The sequence below is a fragment of the Poromitra crassiceps genome (genome assembly GCF_964638095.1).
Source record: "Poromitra crassiceps genome assembly, chromosome: 22".
In the NCBI taxonomy this organism is placed as follows: domain Eukaryota; kingdom Metazoa; phylum Chordata; class Actinopteri; order Beryciformes; family Melamphaidae; genus Poromitra; species Poromitra crassiceps.
Genome location: NC_139647.1, coordinates 19,476,791 through 19,490,290, shown reverse-complemented (window position 1 = coordinate 19,490,290; position 13,500 = coordinate 19,476,791). Strand labels below are relative to the sequence as shown.

Below are 13,500 nucleotides of genomic sequence, written 5' to 3'. Positions count from 1 at the left end.
TGATTTCCATTGTTAGTCCCCCTGCCAGATGATACAGGCTTAGAGTCCTGATAGGGGTAAAAAGTATACATAGTGCAATAAAAACATATTTAAAATGTAAACACAATACAAAGTGCAAGTATGCAGAGAGATAGTCCTAATAGGGGTAAAAAGTAACATAGGGCAACAAAACATATTTAAAATATAAACACAATGCAAAGTGAGAACCTGAGTTAGAGCTCTACATAGCTCTACATAGCTAAGTGAAAAGTGCAGAGTACAAACTATACAGGAATTACAGTCTGATACTAAAACCTGAGTTTGGGATCAACATACAGCTAAAAAGTGAGATCTACATAGAAGACTTACTCAGACAGATATAAGAGTCAAAAAACCTCGTACTTTTATCACAAATTAATGAAAGAACAAACAAACATGACAATTCACCTTACTTTAAGGCTTCTGGGTGGGGTCTACAGTCAAACAGCTATTAATCCAGGATGCAACAAATGATTGATTACTTCAAAATGTGAGCTTTGAACCTTCAAGACACATAATGTTCCTTACCTGAATGAAAGACCAATAAAAACTCAAGCCAGGGCGCGTTGCTGTGGGTTGCAGCGGTCGTGGCGAGGAAGCAGTCAAGTCTCTGGCCTCAGAGGGACTCAAGGCCATGTTTCACCAGCTGGACATCAACGACCTGAGCAGCATCACCGCTGCTGCAGTTTACTTCAAAGACAAGTATGGAGGAGTGGACGTCCTCGTCAACAACGCTGGCATCGCCTTTAAAAGTAGGCTCATTGTTGTTCTTATTTGTGTTTGACCGATGATCAACACTACTACACTGATAGTCTATATGACAGCGGTTTTTAGAGTGGGAGGCGGGCCTCCAAGCAGTTTCAGGGGAGGCTCAGTGAATGGAAGTGAAAATAACATTACATTAGATTAGCCTAAATGTGTGTCATTTGGTTAAAGAGGTAGTTCAGAGATGCAGTTGTTTTGGGGAATTTGACAGTTTCTCCCACTTTCCCAGAGCAGAAACTCCATGTATTTGGTGTAGCCTGAAATACAGTATGTCTAACAGCAAAATCAGGCTGTGATTCTTGGCTCAATTGTCGAGTGTCTTTTTCATGTCAGGGACCCCTAAACTGACACAAATTAGACCATGGACAAGATTTTGTCCGAGGGTCTCCCATCTTGATACGATTTTCTCCCATCTGATATGATTTCAGACTTTGAAAACCCCTGGTAAGTTGAATCCTAATAATAATCCCAAGTAATAATAACAAAAGTAGTAGTGTACTAAATGTTTGCACACATTTGGGTGTTTTCATTTGTGCCATTTTGCATCCCAAATTGACCCATTGACTCATTAGAAAAGACAGAAAACGGCAACAATAGGATGCCGCAGTTTGGAGCTGTGACCTCAATTAAAAGTGAAGGATACTGTATTCGATAGATGACGTGGACTTTGCATCTCTCTCTCTCTCTGTCTCTGTGTCTCTCTCTCTCTCTCTGTCTCTAGATGCAGACACCACTCCGTTTGCTACCCAGGCTGAAGTGACTCTGAAGACCAACTTCTTCGCCACCAGAGACATGCTGACTCACTTCATGCCCATCATCAAAGCTGGGGGTACGACCACGTAAAAGCACATCACCCCCTGCTGGCCTGGGGTCATCCCACCAGTAGGGCTTTTCCACTGACACCTTTGGCCACGCCCGCGCCGTGCCATATCGCGCCAATTTCAGTTTCCATGACATGTATGTACAGTATGTATGTATGTGCCTGCGACAAGCACACTGATGCAAAACTCATGACCCTGTGCTGGAGGGGAGAAGACGTTTTTAAAAAAGCTCTGTGTGTTCCACTCTTTGAGTACTTTTGTAGCTTCTAACCGAATCTCTGTGGTTTGAGGTTTTAGGTTCTCTCTTGTGTTCTACTTTGTATTTTCAGATGTCTTGCTTTATTTTAAGGTTTCCTCATCGCTCTGAGCCCTGTCAAGCTACTGCTGAGCTGATGAAAGCATTTCCTGCTGCTAGTCCTTGGTACTAAAATCTTTTCCACTGGCAAACTAATTGAAGGCATTTATTTTATTTTGAAGGACGTAAAAGGAAACGCGGTGTTTATCCACCTTTTCAGCTGCGACTTTTGACACAGCCATATTGCTGCTCGCGCTGCTTTGCGACTCGAGACAAGCGCGTCATTAAATATACGCCTTCAACCCTGTTTGTTTGTGTCTATTAATAGGTCGTGTAGTCAACGTCTCCAGTTTTGTCAGCTCCCGGGCTTTGAACAAGTGTAGCCCCGCCCTCCAGGAGCGTTTCCGTAGCGAGGACCTATCAGAGGAGGAGCTGGTGGGACTAATGGAGCGATTCGTCGAGGAGACAAAGAAGGGCGAGCACAAGCAGGGGGGCTGGCCTGATACGGCGTATGGAGTGTCCAAGCTCGGATTAACGGTAAAAATCTCTGTCTGCTTGTCGTTAGTCAGTCATATTTGTTGACTTTCCGTTATTTTCCGTTATAAAAATGTGGGAAAAAGTCTGCAAAAGTTTGTCGATCATTCTAACATCAATCTACATGGTACTCCCTCCCACGCCATATTTACCATCATGGAGACAATGTTACGTTATTTTTTGTTAACATGTCATGTAGTATATGCTATATCTCTGTATTCGTTTTATTTTTTAAATGGATTGCGTTGACTTATGTGTGAATGTGCTCTATATATAAACGTGTGTGTGTGTGTGTGTGTGTGTGTGTGTGTGTGTGTGTGTGTGTGTGTGTGTGTGTGTGTGCGTAGACCTTCTCAATGATCCTGGCTCGTCGTCTGTCTAAGGAGAGACCAGGTGATCAGGTAAACACTGAAATACAACTTCTTAATAAAGCGACAATATAGAGTTTTTACAGTTTGATTGATGCATTTAGCTGATGTAACTTAGAGAACCTAAGACCTTCCAGCTATCAAAGTGTTTTACACATCTAGAATGATGGTAAATAAAACTCCATGTCCTGTACAACTAATGTAGACAATTAATCTATATCATAAAGATGGGGACATTGCACAGTGACCAGCACTAAATTAAAAATTAAACATACTGTATAGTTTTATCTGAGAATTGAGGAAAAAGTAGTCTCTAAAATCTTGGCACAACTGAGTCCTACAACAGTAAAAGTTCAACAAGCCAGTTGTAGCCTTGATAACGTGTATAATCATGCAACTACATAAGAGTAATGTAGGGAAAATGTGCAAATGTTATGTGATGTCTCCGTTTTGACAAACATTCTGAATATTTAACATTTTCTATGGGCTTGAAAAGGAGAATCAGATAAGTTAGACTACATAATATGGCATCTTAAAAAAACGGAATGAGGATGAAAACATTTCAAAATAACGTATTTGTTCTTTAAACACATTTTTCTTTGCATTCCCATCAGAATTCTGATAATTTTTTGTTTCCTGACAAGCCGTGCCACTCAATTATTTTTTGTTCCATGTATTATTACAGATATTACTGAACGCCTGTTGCCCGGGCTGGGTGCGTACAGATATGGCCGGACCCAAAGCCCCAAAGTCTCCAGACGAGGGCGCTGAGACTCCAGTCTACCTGTGTCTGCTGCCAGCAGGAGCCACACAGCCGCACGGACAGTTCGTCTCTGAGAAAGAAGTGCAGCCCTGGTGATCACTGACAGGGCTCTGGAGGGCGGTGGGGGGGTGCAACACGTGTCAGTGTTTCCACTTAAAACACTTGTCTTGAAAAGTTGCTGCCACTTAACTAGAGAAAATGGGTTTTGCTCCAAAAAAAAGAAATCTCCGCCATTAATGTTTGCAAAACTAAAAAACTGGAGGCATGATTTGAATGTGTTGATATATTCTCAGGGCATATTCACAGCAGATAGTCTAACATCTCCGTGCTCTGTAGAGCCTTACTTACAAAGTGCACTGACCAAGTTTCACCACCTGGCCAGACATCGCCAAAGCTGGCAACAAGCTGCCACACTATAAGAGATGAACGATTAATATTTCCAAACAGAGCCAGAGTCTTTTCCCTGGCTATTATTATCAACTCTGTGCAGCATTCTGCTTAAAGGGATAGTTTAGTTTAGTTTAGTTTAGTTTATTTCGATCAGAAAGAAAAGAATATTCACAGAATAGGAAAAAAAAAACAGAAAACAAAAGATACAGAAGGCTGACCGAAAGGGTTTAGGGCTGAAGCTAACTAGCTTGTTAAATGCCCTTACCCTTATTCCTTTACGTTATATGTAAACATATGCAGTACATATGCATACACATGGATACATACATGCATTGATTTACACACACATATAGCACATGCTCCTAATTATACATACATGCCCATGGATTTCTTTGACGTGGGGTTGTATGAGGCACTTATCGATATTTAGTGGCCTGTCCACAGTAGATTGCATCCAGCGTCTCCCAGTTAGGAGCATAAAGCATTGTACGTATAACGTTCATGTGTTGTTGTTTTTTACAAATTGTAATAAAAGTTGAGACTACAGCACCAGTGAAATGTGATTATGTACTGCCCACCCCCCCCCCTCATTACCTTAAAGGCATTTTAATCTAAAGGCTTAAATTTAAAGGGTTGGCTGTAGCTCAGGAGGTAGAGCAGGTCGTCCACTAATCGCTTTGGATAAAAGAGGTCGGTGGTTCGATTCCCGGCTCCTCCAGCCTGCATGTCAAAGTGTCCTTGGGCAAGACACTGAACCCCAAATTGCTCCCGCTGGTGCGTGGTAACCTGCCGCCATCGGTGTGTGAATGGGTGAATGTACCTACTGACTGTAAAGCGCCTTGGATAAAAGTGCTATATAAATGCAGGCCATTTACCATTTACCATAAAGGATAAGTTCACCCCAAAATTTAAATTTAGTCATTATCTACTCACCCCCATGCCAGTGGAAGGTTGGGTGAAGTTTTTTAGTCCACAAAATATTTGTGCAATTTTCCAGGAAAATTGAGTTACAGCATTCCCCTAAAAGTATTGAAGTGAATGGGGAGCATAACATCTAACAACTGTCTCATGTTGAAGTATACGTCACTGGTGCCTCGGGAGTAGGTGAGATTGGCCCATCTGCAAGCAAGAGAGCACCAGTTCGACTCCCGAGCGTTGTGTTTTTACTTTCGGTTTGAACCCCAACCCAAACGTTAGTTAAGGTTAGGGACGGGTTATGGTTATGGTCACACATGCCATTGTAAGCCATAATATATAAATGAGGATTAAATTACCAGTTTACTGTATCGACACAATGTTCAGGCAACAGCAACACTTATTGAAGTGAACAGGGAGATGCTGAACTTCAGCCAAGTGTGATGCTTTGTCGGTAAACAGTAATGTAATACATCCCCTTGACTGTCTGCATATTTTCAAAATTAGTCCAAAATTTATTTGTTTTGGTCTGAAATGTATCTAAAGTAGGCGATTCCAAGAAAAGGTCTAAATATTGCTCATAACTTTAATTGTAAACTATAATGTGCTTTATTTTCATGCAAACAATCATTTTGTAAAAGTATTTGTCACAGGTCAGTCAGTCAGTGTATATTATTTCATTTCAGAATGACTCTTATGCTCAAACATCATGTACGACATTGTTAATCTCGATTAAACTTCAGCTTGGACAATTTATTAGATTAGACCATGCAGTGTTTTAGGCAGCAGACATAAAGCAGAACTGTGTGGAGCCAACATGGCTGCCACAGGAGATGAGAAGATGAGGAGGAAAACAGGAAAACCTTCAGTTTTGCTGTTCCCAAACATTCCTGGTGTAATCATGTGACCCTCTCCCACCAGTCCCTGCTCCCAGCTGGAAATTTGCCATGGGAACCAGGCAACTTTTTTTTTTATCCTCCTAGGGTGCTCCTCTCTTTTATATTTATTTATATATATATATGGGTTAGGGTAGTGTGTGTCATATAGGTGTGTATATATGTGTGTGTGTGTGTGTGTGTGTGTGTGTGTGTGTGTGTGTGTGTGTGTGTGTGTGTGTGTGTGTGTGTGTGTGTGTGTGTGTGTGTCAGCTAAGCTTGACACTGCAAACTTTAAACGAGTCACCACTAATTATTTAATTTATCTTTTGTACGGTTTGAGAAATCGCAGTTTAGGTTTTATGCTTTTGTCAACCTTTATAATGGGACCCTGTGGAGCCAGACTTGAGTGTACTTTTAACTAAATTCACACATTTTAAAAGTCAGACAATTCACACATGTTTAACACTACATAACTTATACCTCAGTCAGACCCTTTAGCTACTTCGGCTCTCACTCACAATGTCACAATATGAGCGTTTGGCACAACTTTTCAGCTTTATTTTATGCTAGTTTCACCTGAAAATACCCCCCCCCCATCCGTAGCCCGCTGATTCGTCCCATACATTTGAAATATTTTAATAGCAAATAAAAACAATTTACATCTCTGTGGTGATAGAATTGCAACATTGTAGTGCATTGTGCTAGTCCAGTGGTAGCAAGAACTAATATGATAAATACATTTGACAGTAATCCAATACAGTGGAAACTCAGTTACCATGGTCATCCAGGCTGACTAGTTTGTCAAAGAAGCATAATGTATGATAAGAAATGAAAACATTTTATAAATAGTGAAAAATTATTGGAACTCCCTGGTCGATAGAAGCAATTAATGCATTTAATCTGAAAGTTATTTGATCACTGTGCTTGTGCTTACATGCGTTCACTGGCTGGAACAACCAGGCAGTACTAGTGCTTAAAAGTCAAACAAACCCAGAACACTCCTCTGCTCAGATATGTGATGAATAACCATTGATAGTATAATAGATCTGAATAACAGAGAAACATGTTTCCTGTGTTGTCGTAAAGTGCTAACAGCGATAGCAGTGAACTGGTAGTGAACGTAACTTGTGCACAGCAACAGCAGTATGCACAGGATCCTTGAACTTCAGCCAGAGTCCTTATCTAAACGAGTTGTGCCACCAACAGTTTCCTGTTGCTGCTGAAAGAATGTTCAAGAAGTCAATGCTGCCACTACAAATGTCATTCCAGGCAACTAGCGGAGTTTTAGCTCGTTTGGCAGCTAGTTTCAGCACCTTCCCAGATCAACAGAAGAGTAGAACAACAACCAGGAGGACTGTGGTTTAGACGGGGGGGAAATCACACCCAGGTGTTGAAGTAAGGGGTGCAGGTTTGCCGGTCCGACCCTTCTCCTCCAGCCCCCTCTCATCACTGTGTTTCGAGCCGCTCTCTCCATAGCTGGCCAAAGTCTCACCAATGAGGAAATGATTCTCCATTCGTTTTCAGACATTTCTTAAACTGTGCGTGCATGTTCTACCGGCTTTGAACCGCTATCAACCTCCAGACGGGACTCTCTCTCTCTCTCTACGCCTGTGTCTCTGTGCCAGCTGGGGGCGGGGCCTAGGCTAAATCTCGTCCACACATCTCGGTGTATACACATCCCCGTGCTCAAACACACATAGTCACTTATAGAAGCGGCTGCACCTCTTAAAAAAGAGATTGTGTAGAGATCTTCGTTTCAAGGGAACACTCAGACTCCTGCAGCGACTGGCAGTCTTGATGAATTGTTCTTTGTAACATCTTTCCGTGACGCTTAATGAAACCCAGGAGGCGGCAGTGAGAGCAGCGAACTCTCATTTCTGGATCACAAGGGAACAAACCCTGATAACGCGGTTTTCACATCTTTTCACACGTCTGTCCAAAGACTGTCCACACAGCTGAAGACAGGAAAGGTGCTTCCAGGTGATGTCCAACACAACATTAGCGCTGCGAAATGTCTCCAAAATGTGTCTCTTCAGTAGCAACAGTTAGGGAGTCTGCCGCACAATTTGTCACCGCTCAACTTCTGATTGGCTGCCTACCTGCCTGGTCTGTGGCTGTTAAAGGCACAGTCTGTCAACCTTTAAGTTGTCCTCATTTTAATGGCATCAAGGACAGTCAGGGACAAGCAGACGGGCAGAGAGAAGACAGACAGATATAGGCATGAAGATAGACAGAAAGACAGACAGACAGACAGACGTAGATGGTCGGTGTTAGTCAGACAGAAAGGATTAGCATTCTGGCTAAATGGGAAGGCTCTAATTCCTCCAGCTGTCTTAAATGAGAAGCTGTGTGTGTGTGTGTGTGTGTGTGTGTGTGTGTGTGTGTGTGTGTGTGTGTGTGTGTGTGTGTGCGCGTGCGTGCGTGTGCGTGTCGATCTGTCTGTCCCTCTCTAAACAGCGAGGTCGTCAGTTCGGGTCCGGCTGCTGCTTCCACTGGTTTTGCTGCATCGTCGTTTGTCCTTATGAAAGAGTCCTCCATTCTGGCAGAGCACCAGCCCACCCGGACCGCCATTTTGGACCCGAGGGCAGCCAGCTTCCCTGCTCGCAGGGCTGTAGCAGTCAGGCTCACTCCTCAGGTAGCCGCCATCTTGGATCTGACCGTATCCGGCGTCCTGCACGCTGGGTCTGTAGCAGCTCGCGGCGTGGAGGAAGTTTTCCTCCACGGAGGCGGCCATTTTGTGCCTCTCGGCCGCCATGTTCTCAGAGTTCTGCTGGCTGGCCAATCGGTGGTTGGGGAAGGGGAGGGGCAGGAAGTGGGAGGAGCCAATCACGCACTGGTTGAAATCTGGGGGCGGGGTTGACGGCGGTGGAGGAGCGATAGAAAGCTGTCGTGCCAACGGGGCGTCGCCGGGGGAAACTGCCTTCCCTCTGGTGAACCACCACCGCCTGCAACAGAGAATACAACTCCAGCCAGTCAGGCAATAGGTGTTTTGTCCAATAAAAAAGTGCTAACAATGAGCTAACAATGTGAACAAGTCAGTCTTTAATTCCTGGAAGTAAAACCTGAATCCCTGGAGGCTTAAAATAGTTCCAGTCCTCCTTGGTGTGGGAAACTTTTTTAGATACCGCATGGAGAGCTTTGTTTACATCCCATTTGCAAGGAGCCGCCCTACGCACACACACACACACGCACGCGCACACACACACACACACGCACACACACACACACACACACACACACACACACACACACACACACACACACACACACACACACACACACACACACACACAACCAATACAGTACATCTACTGTACCATTATGATGACCTTCCATTCAGTACATTAATTCCCTAACCCTAACCCTCAACACTACCCCAAAATCATCTGCTATTTGCTGCATGCACACGCACACACACACACACACACACACACACACACACACACACGCACACACACGCACACACACACACACACACACACACAGACACACACACACACACACACACACACACACAGACACACACTTCCTACCTGCAGCAGTGTCTCCACGCCAGGTGCTGCAGTTCCAGCACACTGAGGGCCAGAGAGACAGCAGACACGGTCAACATGAACACTATGAAGACGTTCTTCTCTGTCGGCCTGGAGACAAAACAGTTGACTGGATGCGGACACGGCAGGGTCTGAGAGAGAGAGAGAGGGAAGGAAAGAGAGGGAGAGAAGGAAGGAGAGAGAGGGAAGGAGAAGGGGGAGAGATGAGAATGGTGCTAATACAAGTACATTGACATATATTTGCTAATTAATGCTTGATTGGTTTCATTGGCTGGCCTCATTAGCAGTAGTAACTGGTTATTTATCTATGTATTTTTCATTCATTTTTACCCTGCAGATGTACAGAGGATGAAGGAAGATTCCATACAGGAAGTACTGCAGACACAGGAACACCACCTGCAGGACCAGCCAATCACAGTCAGTTTGGATTCATTCATCTATTCGTGGTACTATGGCAGGAATGAGAATTCACATTGAGAAAATAAATCGCTCTTGGTGTGTAAAGGCCTTAACTGTTTTTATGTAGCAGAGTGAAAATATGAATTTCATGGTGTCATGGTGTTATTACATGTTATAGATAGTAGTAGTAGTAGTAGTAGTAGTAGTATTAGTAGTAGTAGTAATAGTAATATTTGACCTCCATGACGCTGCGTATCAGTATACTCAGTATGTAGGTCTGTAGCAGCGCTCCCTTCAGACGGATGCGACCCGGAGCGCCGTCTCCTCCTTCCTTCTGTCCCTTCCTCTCCTCTCCTCCTCCTCCTCCTCCTCCTCCTCCTCCTCCTCCTCCTCCTCCCGGGTCCTCCTCTCTCCCTCCCCCCTCCTCTCCCCCCTCCTCTCCTCTGCTCCTCCTCTTCTCCTCTCTGCGCACGATATGCATGGCGTGACCCATGTAGATCAGGCTGGGAGTGGACACAAACACTATCTGGAGCACCTGGGGACAGATCAGTAAAAAAAAATTGATATATATATATAGTTTTATGAAAGATGACAATACTGTTCAATCAATCAATACTACACAGATCAGTGTGGCTCAAATAACTGCCATGAAGACATGTTTCCTTTTGACATAATATATTGAAATTTATTTTTTAGGATAAACCCCTTGAGATGTACAAGGAGGTCCCATAATCATTTTGTGTTTGATGCAACTGGCTGTATCAAATGTTGTAATTACCAATGTCCTTTTTCTATTCTATTCTATTCTATTCTATTCTATTCTATTCTATTCTATTCTATTCTATTCTATATCACACTGTAAAATATGACCAGTAGCCATAGTCCATGCAAATGCATGCATCTTTGTCTCTATTTATTATTTGCTACATTATTTTAAATATCTTTGGTTGTTGTAATCATTTGTTGTTCTGTGCTAGCTGCTGGTTTTTGGTCGGCGATGTTGAGCTTGAATAAATGATCTTACTTTCTGTGTGACAAGTGGTTTGCCCCCCTCCCATTAGTTAGCTTGTATTTTGGCCAATGTACTGTACAGTATATTACCCAGTATCGTATGTGTGCTATAGGGAAGGCGCGGTCGTAGCAGACGTTTTCGCAGCCTGGCTGTTCGGTGTCGCAGGTGAAGTCTTCCTGCTCGTCTCCCCACGACGACTCCGCAGCCGTCCCCAGCACCAGGATCCGGAAGATGAACAAGATTGTCAGCCACACCTGGAGGGTAAAACACACATCGAGAGAAGGTATCAATCCCACACATATCAACAAAATACATCATTAAATTATGTATAAAATAATGACAGGGCTTTTTGTATAGGAGTTTCATAACAAAATGACAAACTGCTGTTAAATATCTCAAGAGAAAAACCCTTTATGACGGGGTACGGTGGTGCAGTGGTAAGCGCTGTCGCCTCACAGCTCGAAGGTCCTGGGTTCGATTCCCACCTGGGACGCTGTGAATGCTGAAGGAATGCGTGCCCGTCCGCATGTCCTCGAGTGCCCACCGCCCGGGTGGGGTCGTCAAAAGGGCCTTCCTGTGTGGAGTTTGCATGTTCTCCCCGTGCCTCCCGGGGGTTTCCTTCATAGGAACCCCCTTCACCAAAACATGCAATATCCTGGTTGCTAATGTGGTTCCTCCTCTGGTCGTTAAGGGCACCTGTTCGGAGGGAGGGGAACTGATTGGAATAGCGTGAACCTCCCACGTCCTATGTCCTACCGGTGAAGCTTCCCCTGTCAGGTGAAAAGAAGCGGCTGGCTAACTGCCCATGTCTCGGAGGAAGCATGGAGCCAGTTTCGGCTCTCCCCAGACCGGCAGAGGGTGGAGTAGCAACCAGGATAAATAAATTAAAATCAGCACTAATGGGGGTTAAAAATGGGATAAAAAAGAAAAAAAAAGATTAAAAAAAAGAGAAAAAAAAAGAGAAAAACCCTTTAGATTCAAGATTCAATATTCAAGATTTTTATTGTCACTCCATGGTACAAGTATCACGTGTGAAATTCTTCCGTTTACAACATAGTACAAATATAACAGGGCATATGAGTGCAAAAACAGCAAGAGACACAACAACAATAAGGCAGTATAGTGATAAGACAAGTCAGAGACAGTGGCATATTCACTGCACATGTCGTGTGCATACTTTAGACGTGCTTAAACATTTTAAATTCGACGTATTTGACATACAGATGCAAATAGCATGTACCTTATTAAACATACAATTAAACATTAGACATACGTACGTTTATGCACCAGTTCTCAAATAATAAGATAAAATCAAGATAAGATGAAAGGTCTATTGATTTGAAAATGTCATTATGTGTGTCTGTGTGTCCCCCTCTTTCTCTCTGTGCAGTGTGTGTGTGTGTGTGTGTGTGTGTATGCGTGTGCGTGTGCGTGTGCGTGTGCGTGTGCGTGTGCGTGTGCGTGTGCGTGTGTGCGTGTGTGTGTGTGTGTGTGTGTGTGTGTGTGTGTGTGCGTGCGTGTGCATGTGCGTGTGCGTGTGTGCACGTGTTTGTATCCGTTACCTTGCCAATGGAGGTAGAATGTTCCTGTACTTCCTCGAGGAAGTTTCCCAGCAGGCTCCAGTCCGCCATAGCCAATCACAGTACAGCTGCCTGGAACGTCGCTCACCAGTCACACCGGATTTGACCCTGAGGAGCAAGAAGACAGGTGGGTCATACGGTGCATTCAGGGACTTCTCGTAAACTCACCATCGGTTTTATTTATTTATTTATTTATTTATGTATTATTAACTGCTTTATTTTAGCACAAGACAAACTGGTAGGCGATGATAATGTCCAGGTATTTGTTTACGTCAGAAAAGGTAAGATCCAATTCAATGTGACTTAGCACATCAACTGTATTATTACTGTAAGCCTCTATTATGAAATCATTGCTTCTTCAGTTTCGAAGAGCAAACCTGAAGAAACAATGATGCGAAACGCGTTGTTCGCCTCAATATTTCTATATTAATTCAATTTAAAAAGCCAATCTAACAATCCTGGTGTGCGATGGGATTATGCATTTTATTCTGGCAACCAGGCTGATCTGTGATGTGATGTTATTCTTTTTTGGTAACCTGACACTGCCAAGTGATTTGTTTGTGATCGTGATTACTTTTTTGGCGTGGGCTACCCTTTCCTTCAGCCTGCCTCATCTACTTACATTTTCCTACATTTCCCAGAATGCCTTCCATCCACCCCTGCCAGAGTTTTTCCCAGTTGAGTTGAGCCGAGCTGTTTCTTTTATTATCTTGAACCTCTGTGACCCCCTCTCCAGCCCCGCCATGACCCCCCTCCATGACCCCATTAATAAAAAATGTCTGTGCCCACGTCTCAGTTTAGCCTCCGTCTTGGTTCCCACAGTCCCCCTGTCTGTCTCCGGGGAAGGAAATCTAGACATCTACAGTAAACACTGGCACCGTGACCGCATTTTTAGATTTGGCCGACCAGGGCTTTCTCCACCCAGCGTTGGCGGTATTAGAGGTCTGCTCCCCGACCCGAACCCGACGGGACCTGAGACCCTAAGGCTGGGACAGGGCCTGTTTTTAAATCATTTTAAAAACCAGGCCCTAGGGCAATTCCCCTTTATTTGATAAAGTTACAAGACAAATTAAGATTCACTTTTTTTTTGTCCATAGGCATAGGGAGAGATTTGTCTTGGAAATCAAAGTCGCAGCGCCAAAGACATAAAAACAGTCCATGAAATTTGCAACAAATTAGCCAGCAAAATACTAACAAAATACGAATACAAA

At 43.8% G+C, this 13,500-nt stretch overlaps 2 protein-coding genes across 2 annotated transcripts in view; one reads left to right on the top strand and one right to left on the bottom strand.

Annotated features, from left to right (window-relative positions):
- Positions 1–4,522, top strand: part of LOC310796397 (carbonyl reductase [NADPH] 1-like) — a gene marked incomplete at its 5' end in the record, with an annotated part of 38,885 nt that extends 34,363 nt beyond the window's left edge. The window contains 5 exons of the mRNA XM_083658585.1: positions 601–770; positions 1,505–1,612; positions 2,228–2,436; positions 2,781–2,834; positions 3,487–4,522. Coding sequence (XP_083514711.1) covers positions 601–770; positions 1,505–1,612; positions 2,228–2,436; positions 2,781–2,834; positions 3,487–3,660 — 715 coding nt within the window. The 3' untranslated portion in view covers positions 3,661–4,522. The remainder of the gene's footprint in view (positions 1–600; positions 771–1,504; positions 1,613–2,227; positions 2,437–2,780; positions 2,835–3,486) is intronic.
- A 3,546-nt stretch (positions 4,523–8,068) lies between these two features.
- The window catches only part of LOC310796482 (gap junction alpha-5 protein-like), a 7,409-nt gene continuing 1,977 nt past the window's right edge, over positions 8,069–13,500 (bottom strand). Inside the window, exons 2-7 of the mRNA XM_083658672.1 lie at positions 12,272–12,397; positions 10,799–10,963; positions 9,936–10,232; positions 9,629–9,694; positions 9,281–9,429; positions 8,069–8,692 (exon numbers count right to left, since the gene is read on the bottom strand). Coding sequence (XP_083514798.1) covers positions 8,197–8,692; positions 9,281–9,429; positions 9,629–9,694; positions 9,936–10,232; positions 10,799–10,963; positions 12,272–12,340 — 1,242 coding nt within the window. The 5' untranslated portion in view covers positions 12,341–12,397 and the 3' untranslated portion in view covers positions 8,069–8,196. The remainder of the gene's footprint in view (positions 8,693–9,280; positions 9,430–9,628; positions 9,695–9,935; positions 10,233–10,798; positions 10,964–12,271; positions 12,398–13,500) is intronic.